This window comes from Lactuca sativa, chromosome 2 (assembly GCF_002870075.4).
Source record: "Lactuca sativa cultivar Salinas chromosome 2, Lsat_Salinas_v11, whole genome shotgun sequence".
Lineage (NCBI taxonomy): Eukaryota > Viridiplantae > Streptophyta > Magnoliopsida > Asterales > Asteraceae > Lactuca > Lactuca sativa.
Genome location: NC_056624.2, coordinates 27,445,281 through 27,455,847, shown reverse-complemented (window position 1 = coordinate 27,455,847; position 10,567 = coordinate 27,445,281). Strand labels below are relative to the sequence as shown.

At 37.6% G+C, this 10,567-nt stretch overlaps 2 protein-coding genes and 1 non-coding gene across 3 annotated transcripts; 1 reads left to right on the top strand and 2 right to left on the bottom strand.

Moving 5' to 3' along the window:
- Nucleotides 1-819: 819 nt before the first annotated feature.
- LOC128132285 (uncharacterized) lies at nucleotides 820-2,253 on the bottom strand. Its single transcript, XM_052768798.1, has one exon. The coding sequence runs from the start codon at nucleotides 2,251-2,253 to the stop codon at nucleotides 820-822; it is 1,434 nt and encodes a 477-aa protein (XP_052624758.1).
- LOC111917868 (small nucleolar RNA R71) lies at nucleotides 1,808-1,914 on the top strand. Its single transcript, XR_002859044.1, has one exon. It is a non-coding gene; the product is annotated as a small nucleolar RNA R71 (small nucleolar RNA).
- A 5,154-nt stretch (nucleotides 2,254-7,407) lies between the features above and the next one.
- LOC111917862 (thaumatin-like protein 1) lies at nucleotides 7,408-9,750 on the bottom strand. Its single transcript, XM_023913496.3, has 3 exons — nucleotides 9,535-9,750; nucleotides 8,716-9,409; nucleotides 7,408-8,037 (listed from the first exon to the last, which is right to left on the bottom strand). Exons 1-3 carry the CDS (start codon nucleotides 9,596-9,598, stop codon nucleotides 7,866-7,868), a joined length of 930 nt encoding a protein of 309 aa, XP_023769264.1. The 5' UTR covers nucleotides 9,599-9,750; the 3' UTR covers nucleotides 7,408-7,865.
- Between the last annotated feature and the right edge of the window lie 817 nt (nucleotides 9,751-10,567).

Sequence of the window (10,567 nt, the reverse complement as noted above, 5' to 3'; positions counted from 1 at the left end):
TCTTCGCATGGACTCGGCGAGTTGACCTGTCAGATTGTTTCATCAATTCTTCAAACTCAGCTTCTTCCAGCAGCCTCTCGATCTCCATTAAGTCTTTTTCAACATCAAATTCTTCATCACAAATGGTGGACTTGTTGGGATCTTCACTTTCGCATTCCTCCATTAATTCATCAAGCATGTCAATTGAGAGCGTCATGTCATCACTATTCCTTGCATACTTCATAGCTTGATCAACACCAAAAGTGACTGAATCATCTCCTACCCGTAAAGTAAGCTTCGAGTCCCTCATGTCTACTATAGCATTTGCCGTGTTGAGGAAAGGTCTTCCAAAGATGATCGGGACTTGAGGATCCGCCTCCATGTCTAGAATTATGAAATCTGCTGGAAATACAAACTTGTCCACCTTGACCAATAAGTCTTCACATATGCCTCTTGGAAAAGTGACTGTCTTGTTTTCTAAGTGAATCGCCATACGAATTGGTCTTGGTTCCGGGAGGTCCAGCTTCTTGAAGAATGAATATGGCATGAGGTTCACACTTGCTCCCGAATCGGCCAAAGCATGAATGGTAGCCACGTTACCAAATTGGCAAGGCAAAGTCAAGCTCCCCGGGTCACCCTTCTTCTTTGGTAGCTTATTTAGCATGGCAGCTGAGCAGTTTCATTAAGAACTACCTTTTTCACCTCCTCCATCTTCCTTCTATTCGTGAGAAGTTCCTTAAGGAATTTTGCATATTTTGGCATTTGTGCGACAGCTTCGATGAAGGGTATGTTGATTTGAAGAGCTTTGATATGATCAAGAAACTTCTGGTACTCCTCTTCCTACTTTTCTCTCTTAACTCGGGCTAGATATGGCAATGGAGGCTGAAAGGGCTTTTTAGGAATCTGCTCTTTCAGGTTTGGCAGTGGACTCGTCGAGTCCATATTCTGGACTCGGCGAGTAGGCTCTGCAGATTGAAGATTTTGATTTTGGTCTTGAGTTTCTGCATCCTCCTTCTGCAATTCTTTGGGTGCTTCATTCTGAATAGGGGCTAGAGGAGTGATTATCTTCCCACTTCTTGTTGTGAGTATGTTTATGTGCGCGCCTCCTGGGTTATTTTCGGTTTTACTAGGAAGTTCGCCCAGTGATCTTTGGTTGATTTGTTGAGCAAGTTGCCCTAGCTGCGTTTCTATGTTGTGGATAGATGCTTGCTGGTTTCTAAGCATGGTCCTTGTTTCTTGAATTGCACCATCATGATCACTATGTCTCTTTTCTGAAGCAGCTACAAATTTGGTAAGCATTTCTTCCAAACTTGGTTTTCTTTCTTGTGTCAGATCCTCCTTTTGATAAAAACCTCTTCCTTTCTGCCTATACTTCTCCTCCTTAGCCTTCTTGTACTCTTCATAAGGGAGCCACTCTTTCTTTGGTTTTCGCCAATCTTCATCATATCGGTCCCCACTTGAGTAACATACTTGCACCTTCTTGTTGCCATTTTCATCCAAGTCGCAGTCTCTAGTAAGATGAGGCCCATTGTAGTTTTCACACCCCACCCGTATAGCATGTATCGCTTGATCCATTTTGTGCATCCTCCTATCCATGTTTTTCAACATGGCCATCACTGCTGATAAGTCTTCTGAAGCTGCATAGGCGGACCCCCTTGTTACATCATTTCTTGGATTATGGTATTCTCTAGAATGCTTAGAGAATTCTTCAATTAGCTGCTTTATCACTGGAGGTGCCTTCTTCGTAAGTGGACCTTGCGAGTCAAGTAATTGCCTTGTTGTAATATTTACTCCATCATAAAAGATGGAGACTTCTTGCTGATTATTGAGGTCGTGGTGTGGGCAATTCCTTAACAAGCTCTTGTACCTCTCCCAAGCTTCATATAGTGACTCTCCAGCTTGTTGTTCAAAGTTGGCTATGGCTTTCTTGAGCTTAGATATCTTGGATGGTGGGCAGAATTGATCAATGAACTCTTCTTTCAGCTGAGCCCATGTAGTGATGGTTCCGGGGGGTAGTGACTTGAGCCAATCCTTTCCAGCACCCTTCAAGGTAACCAGAAGCATGCGAAGTAGTTGAGTTTCCCGAGGCACGTTGGGAACATTGAAGTAATCACCTACATCATTAACTTCATCTAAGTGCTTGTAGGCGTCTTCGTGATCTTTGCCAGTGAAAGGGATCTCTTTAAGTAAAGCTAGGATATGACCCTTAAGCTCAGAATTAGCAGTTGCGGGAATTGTGGGCTGCACAAGTCTCGGGCCAGTGTCATCGCGCATCCTCTTCTTCCATTCCCCCATGGAGACTTCATCGATATTAGCCATAGTGATAACTAAATCGTCCTCAAAATCGGATTCGTGCTCGTATGTAGGTTTTTCTTCTTCCTCGGTCTCGTACTCGATGTCTTCTTTAATTGGGTCTTCGATTGTTAAGGAGGCGCTGGACGCTCCTGATTTGCTGCTCTTCTTCTTGCTGAAAAGGGACTTGAGGTTCTTTAGTGGAGAATTCTTTGAAGAAGCAAATTCTCCAACGGCTTTTCCTTTATTCCTCCTTAGTGCGGATTTCGGGTCTTCGAGAGGAGGAACCAGGGGTGTATCAGATCCTCAGGTCATGAAACAACTGCAAAAAAACAAGAAAAACCGCGTAAAAAGAACAAAAATTGAGACAGAACGAAAAAGAAAAATAGTTTGGCAAACAGCAGGGTACTCGCCGAGTAGGTGCGAATACACTCGGCGAGTAGCCTGTTTAAAACTAAAAATTAAAACTAATTAATAGACTTCTAAAAAGAAACCAATAATTTCTAAAACCTAACCTACTTACTGTATTACATAAAAATAACTTTGTGCAAGAAAAACTCACACAAAGGATCGATAAAATTAGGAATTAGACTTAATTTTGGAACCGTTCCCCGGCAACGGCGCCAAAAACTTGATGTGTGTAAAATGCACTGGTTTTATTCCTACTTTTAGTTGATAAATTAAGCACACAAAGGCAGTGAACCTGTCTTTTAGTGGTATAATTGGACAAGTAGGGTGTCGAACTCAGGGAACAGAAATTAAACTAATAACTAATTTTAACTAAGCAAGCAATAAAAGTAAAAGGGTTTTTCTCTAGTTTTACAAGACTAGAAACTTAAACATACCACTTAAACACTTAATTAACTAAACAACTAAGACAAGTAACAAATTCACCAAATTTGATAAAGGGTTTCTGTTTAGGTCCAACCAATTCACTCCTATGGTTATTTATATGATAGATCAATTGTTATTGGTTACCAACTATAGTGGTTAGGTTCATGTTCATTACTACTAACCCTTAGACAATTAATCAATTCAAGCAGTGGCCAATTGTTTAAACTAATTAATTCCCTAGTTCAATTATTTGGATTAAATAAGATTTGTAGTTGGTTAATCAAATTGGTGTTTCAATTAACCTCTTGTTTGTTGGTTTCTCAAACAAGCTCACACATTAATTTACCCATTCTCTTATTAATCCTAGTTTCATATTCATTATTCCTAGGCATATGATAAAGTGTTCACATAGACATATGAGGTTAACAACTAAGAGATGTTCATGCAGCTTAATTATCTTCCAATTAACAGAAAATAGTTGTGGTTAATGCATAAGGTTCTTTAACAAACTTAATATAATAAGATCACCAATAAACAATCAATCAAAGAGTAATAATTAAACCATAGGAGTAACTTGGTCTTCCCAAACAGAAAAAAAACGAATTTAGTTCATAGTCACAGTAAAAACAAACTCAAAAACAAGTTCAACTAGGCTAGACATGCTTAAATCCTAAGATTAAGTGGAATGTATAACCTAAATTGCCTTGATTCTTCAAAGGATCGAAGGTTGGGGTTTCTCAGCTCTCCAAAGGGTTCTTCAATCGCAGGTGCAACTCCCAAAACGCCATAGATATCCCCAATTCGGATAAAGGTTCGATATTTATAATTATCACAAAACAGGAGCTACTCGGCGAGTAGACTCGCGGACTCGCGGAGTACAGGTACAATCCGTCTATTGCCAGGAGTCTTGACTTATCTTCGGGAATATTCTTGGGTACTCGCCGAGTAAGCTCGCGGACTCGCCAAGTTAGTGTGCTTTTGTTCCTCATTCTTCACTCTTTGGTCTCTAATTGCTTCTCCTTGTTCCCTTTTACTTCCAAGCATGTCTTTTGGACTGAAAACAAAATTTAAACATTATTAAGTACCTTTTGTCCACATTATGCACATAATTAGCTAAAAATGTATAAAAATGTATGCTAACATATGACTAATTATGCAAATATCAGCAGGCGGTGATGATCCGTTCGACGGGGAGTTTCAACGTGGTGTAAGGTAGATATGAGTGTGTTTATGGTAGAAGACGGAAGTGATGGTTTCATGTTCTGATGATGAATGTAGTGGCAACGAGTCTTGGTCTTGTGGTTGTTTTGATTTCAGAAGGATTGTGTAATGATTTTTGCTCTTGGCTAGTGGTAGCAACGGGTAAGTGGGTGTCAGCCAGCCGGTGGAGGTGATGAACAGGGGATAGGGTGGTAAGCATAGCTAGTGGTGTTTTTGAGGTCCGGTGTTTAAGATGGAAGTCCGATGGTGGCTATGAAGGAAAAAGGAGGTCCGATGGTGGGTGTTGGTTGTGAAGAAAATGGTTGGTGAAGCTATAAATACTATCATTTGTTATTGACGAGTGAGTAACAAAAGTACCAAATAAACAATAAATAAGTCAAATCATTAAAAAATATCATGTCATTAGTTTACCTAAGGTAACAGGTTACCAAGAACGTTTTATGTTAACAAATGTATACTTTAGTGGTATTTTGTTTACAAAGTATATACTTCAACGGTATCTTTTGTATTAATAAAACAATAATAATATTTTTTTTAATATTTTTCGAACTTCACTAACATGAGCCATCACACTTGTTGCACGACGAAACACATTGGGCTAGAGGGTGTGGCCGCTGTCTGGGACCGCAGTATATGCCACCTGGACTGCACACACCGCCTCCAGACTGCAGTCTTGTATGGTTTTGGCCGCACTGTGGCTGTAGAGCACCGTGGCCTATGATTGGTTACTGCATAATTTCTTTTTGACAGTTGAACGGTCAAGGCTGACTTCGTAATTGTTTTTTACCTTTACTCTCTCTCTCTCTCTCTCTCTCTATCTATATATATATATATATATATATATATATATATTTATACACACACACACACACACACACACACATATATATATATATATATATATATATATATATATATTACCATTATTTATACAACTTTCATATATAACCTTAACCAAAATTTATACTCTTTTCCTCTAACTTTTTTTTTTTGGAAAATGTCTTCTTCCAGAAGGCCCAGCAAAGAAAAAACACCCACCAGAAACACCACCACCCAATACCTTCATTTGATCAACCGATTTTTTCACCTCCGTATTACCACTACGGCGGTAAGCTTCTGTATTTTCCACATGACCAGCGCAACCACTACCACAAACACCACCACTATAACAAACACTACCACAACCCGACACAGATTTTAATCCATTTGATTTTTTGTCTCAACCCGAGTTTGTTCAACAAACACAAACACAACCATAAATAATCATTTCTGATTCTGAACCAGAATTCGTTATAGAAACTCAGTCCACTCGCGTAGCAACTAAAAGAAAAGAGAAGGTAGAGGTTAGATGTTGGGAACCTTTAGAAGTGTTAGAGTTGGCACAATCTTGGATCGATATTTCAGAAGATGCGACGGTTGGAAAAGACCAAAAGCGTGACCGCTTTTGGATTCGCGTTTTACATAGGTTCCATAAAGGAATGAACCGTGGAGAATACCGTTTAAAATATTAAGTATACCCCAAATGGGGAAAGATGAACAAGGAAATCATGTTGTTTAATGACTTGTGGAACAACATGAAACGTCAATGGAAAAGTGGAGAAAGCGATGAAGTGATTTTGAAGAAAGCGTTGAAAGTGTATCAAAAAGAAAATCTGAAGACTTTCAAGTTTCTTGAAGTTTGGAATTTTGTGAAAGATAACAAGAAATGGCAAAGTAGCAAAACAGCAGACGAGCATATCAACAATGGTTCAAAACGCAACAGAACATCTGAGTCCGACCACACTACATCATATGTTCGCGTTCAATTTGACATGAACGAAGATGAACATGTTCCAGTTTCACCACCTTCCCGACCAATGGGAAGAGACAAAGCAAAAAAGCAAAGGCAAAGACAAAGCGTTGGATTCAGATGAGTTGAAAGAAATGGGGGCCGACATGAAGGGTATAAAATACAGAATGGACAAAATTTTGCAAATTGCTTCTAAAAGATAGCTTCATAAACAAAGGGAGAGTGACATTCGAATACTAGCGACGGACACGTCGAATATGACCGGGGACGAGCTTGAAGTAGTTTTGGCGATGAATGAGAAAGTGAAAAAACGTTACGTATATCGTGGCTAATTTTTAGTTTTTTTCCAAGTTTTTAATCGTTTGGTGTGTGTGTGTGTGTTTTAAGTTGTAGGTTTTATGTTTAATTTGCTTTTCTAAATTTTTAGTTTTTTTTTTAAGTTAAGTAATGTATGGTATTTGTATTTTAATTAATAAAATATTATCTTTTTAAAATTATGTTTTTTATTAAAAAATGTTTTATTAAATTAAAATAGTAAAAAAACAAAAGAATAAATAAATAAAAATGTAGCACCACTCCTTTGGTATGGCAATAAAACATACTTGTGTGGTAAAAATAACGTGACGTTTATATGACGGGAGAAAAAATGCGATTTCGATAGTACCACTCCCTCCTGTCTTAGACGTGAAAAAGAAAAATACAATAAAAAATCCTATACATTTCAAAGAATAGGCTAATAGCATGCTTTTTGTATCTGACATATGCAGTACTCAAACAATAAATATACATTAAGAAAGCTATCTAATATCAAAAAGCAAATTATATGCCCAAATTTAATGTGCCTTGCACGATTTGTCAGCATCAATTATTTCTACATTCCATAATTGTGTTTATTCACCAAACATGCTTTTTACATAATTATCTATCTACTCAATAATTCCTTCGTAATAATAATAAAAGATCTACCCATTTTATTCACATTATACTTCTAGTTTTTTCTAAACTACAACTTCACACTTATGATTTTTTTCCAACAAAACATTTTGGATTTTATTTTAAAAAAACTTCAAATTAAAAAAATGATTTCAAACAACTTTTGGTTTGTAGTTTCTAAATAATTTTATATATTTATAAACCGACAATTATTTTTACCAAACATTTCATATAAATAAAAGTTGCACCTTTAACTACAAACTTTCGACCTTTGGCTAGTTTTATGCCCAAAATATATAACAAATAAATAAAAACTACAATACAATGACACAATTAAATGAATAATAAGATCCAATGCATTCTAAAATTCAATCAGTTTACTATTTAATAAAAAAAATGGATCAATAATTCTTCATGATTCCCCACTAAATAGAGTGGTGGTTTACATGTAGCTTCATTACACCTAATAATTCCACAAAGAACCAAAAATCCTAACTAAATATAAAACTTAAAAAATATATATATATCAGCCACGTAATTCTCCCCCACTTGTACCGTACAACCCAATCATGCACTATAAAACTCCAAATGATAATATTGTTTTCGGATCGAATCCGAAAAAGAAAGCCGATCCGGAAGCATAAAGTGAGAGTGTTTTGGGTGGGGAGTAACTTTTCAAGATGACACAAATCCACGTCACATCTGGGCCCAATCGGGTCGGAGGACATATAAAGAGAATATGAATGTTGATAAGGACATGGGCCCACTTTCTGACCCGATAATGTTATATGGACTATCCGTTTTCGATGTTACCGGGTTACCATAAAAACACAGCCGCCGTAACTGCTGCAATGGCAGAATAAATGTAGGTGTACAACGGCGGAGCTCCGTCAGTTTCCATTGCATCTGCTCCTTCGTATACCATTCCGGTGCTAATCTCCGGCGTCGCTGGAGTCGCCGGAGTTTCTTGCCCCTCCGTTGATTTCTTGCTGTACACAAAAGGTTAATTTTTCATATTTTTCTAGAAGGTACAACTTTTTATGCACAGTGTACAAAACTAAATATCTATATTTTCTTGTCGTATTATTCTGAAGTTACCGTTGAGTGTAACGGTAAAATGAGCCGTTAGCGGCGTAAATATCTAGATATCAGATCACCATTATCTTATACCAAATTACGATATTACCCCTCTGTGAGAAAATATCGGGTTTTGACTATTTTAAGTCAAAGATTTCGTGTGGGCAACTTAAAGTTGGCGGTTGGCTTGACCGTGAGGGTAAAAACGTCTAACAAAATTTGATTTTTTCTCATGCAAAAACAAATAAAAAAATTATACGATATTATGATATAATTTTATCTAACCTAGCAAAAATTATTATTTTATATTTATATTTAAATGTTATTAAATTAGATTAATAGATTCTTAAAAATATATAATATATGATATTAAAAAAAAAAATTGATCAATAAATAAATTAATAGATTTAGGTTGCTGATTTTTTTGTCCTTTTACCATTTTTAATACTAGAATCGTAATTGTTTCCAAATGACCGTTGAACTAGCGAATAAAACATCAACGTCTCACAACGACAGGCTTTTTCACGTGTTATTAAGAGAGAACGTGTGGTAAATATGAAGAAGTTGGAGGGTGTTTTATGTAAATTCACCTGGTGGTCGGAGGTGGGCAGAAAGTGACCTGGTAGTCGGCGCCGATACAGGTGAAGGTACTGGTTTTATCATCGTAAGCATAACTGTAAGCGCGTGGACAGGCGGTCTTGAACAGCTGTGAATAAGAAGATGGTTTACAGGTATCAGGTGCACCATACGCGCCGCTGCAACAATCCTCTGGTTTCCCAAAGGCCTCACACGCGCTTTTACACGCGACACCTTCTCCGTCACTGTTCATCACCTTCAAAGGTGACGGACACGCGCCGTTTAGGTCCACCATACACCCGGTGTAAGTGCAATTCCGTCCAGATCCACCGCTCGGAGCCACCAGCATCGGGAGGTTATATCCATCAACCAAACTGACATCGAAAAAATCCATTCCACCGTCGCCATCGAGAGTAAATTCAGCTAAGGTGGCGGGAGGAGTAGCGCCGGCACCGGCACATTCTAGTTTTCCAGATCCGCAATCTCCGGTGCCGCAGGTGAATTTACCGTCTGAATCTTCGGAACAGTGTGTTCGTCCCCAAAACCGACCACCCCAAGACGCCGGCGCGTTGAGTACCTTCGATTCCCCTTTTTGAAGAGCGAAACCTGTAGGCTCAAGAGGTGCAATCCCAGCGTTCGATAAAATGCCTGGCCAAACTGTTTGATCACACTTGTTCACAAATGTAAACGTCGCCGACGAAATTACTCCTACAATTAGCCAAAAGCTTGAACTCAAAACCACTATTCAATTGGAAATTAGAAAATAAAACAAAAATTCGATGAACAATTAACAATAGAAGAGAGTAGCAGAGATTCAAAGTATTAATTGCTACCTTGTATGGAGAGTTGTGAGATAGCGAGTATTATAAGACAGATCGATGTATATAATTTAGCCATTGTTGGAAGGTAGAAAACCGATGAATTGAAGCGCCACAGTCTCCAAGGATTGAAAATGGAGAGTTTGTTATCGGTAAGGCGGTCGGAGATTATATATATAGAGAGAGATGAGGGTGGTCAGTGGCGGTGGCTAGAAATGGCTGCTTAATAGAGGGTCCCTTTTACTTGCCGTTTCTATCGTAAACTAACAGTAGATTTGTTAGATATTTAAACTAACAGTAGATGTGTTAGATATTTAACAATAATAATAATAATAATAATAATAATAATAATATTATGAGAAAACTAACAAAAAATCTTAATTATTTTTCACTAGCCAAAATATAATTAGCCAAGGATAGCATAGACCATCTAATTCGGCTATGGTGTTGTGAAGTGTCTTTTGTTTGGTGGTTGAATATAAATAAATAAATAAATAAAATCGATTTTGTAAAGGAAACTGTAGGTGATTTACTCATTTATGGGAATGTTGGGATGCTCTTTAGTAAAATTCAGTTTCTTGCCACGAAAAACATAATCGTAGCCGAGGAAAAAACTTTTACCATTATTAACTAATAATCTATTAAAAAAAAAAACTAATTATCCGACGAATACAAGAGTTGCATCAAGCATTCTAAAATCATTTAATTCCAGGAGCATGAAACCCAAAGTATCTGAGCAATAGCTAATAAATATCAATATAGGCAGTGTTTTAAAAACCGGTTCGAACCGGCCGGTTGAACCGGTCGAACCGGAAACCAGAGGTCAGGACGGTTCGATTTGGACCGGTTTTATAATTATTTCCTGACCGGATTGAACCGGCCGGTTTTGATAAAAAAACCGGTTCAACCGGCTAAATTGAACCGGAATGGACCGGGTTGAACCGAACATTCTTGGATTTTTGTGTTTGTTTTGGGCTTTTTTGTTTGATTTTGACTTCTATAATGATTGTTTTTATATGTTGCATTCTATTTATATTTGTAATACTAA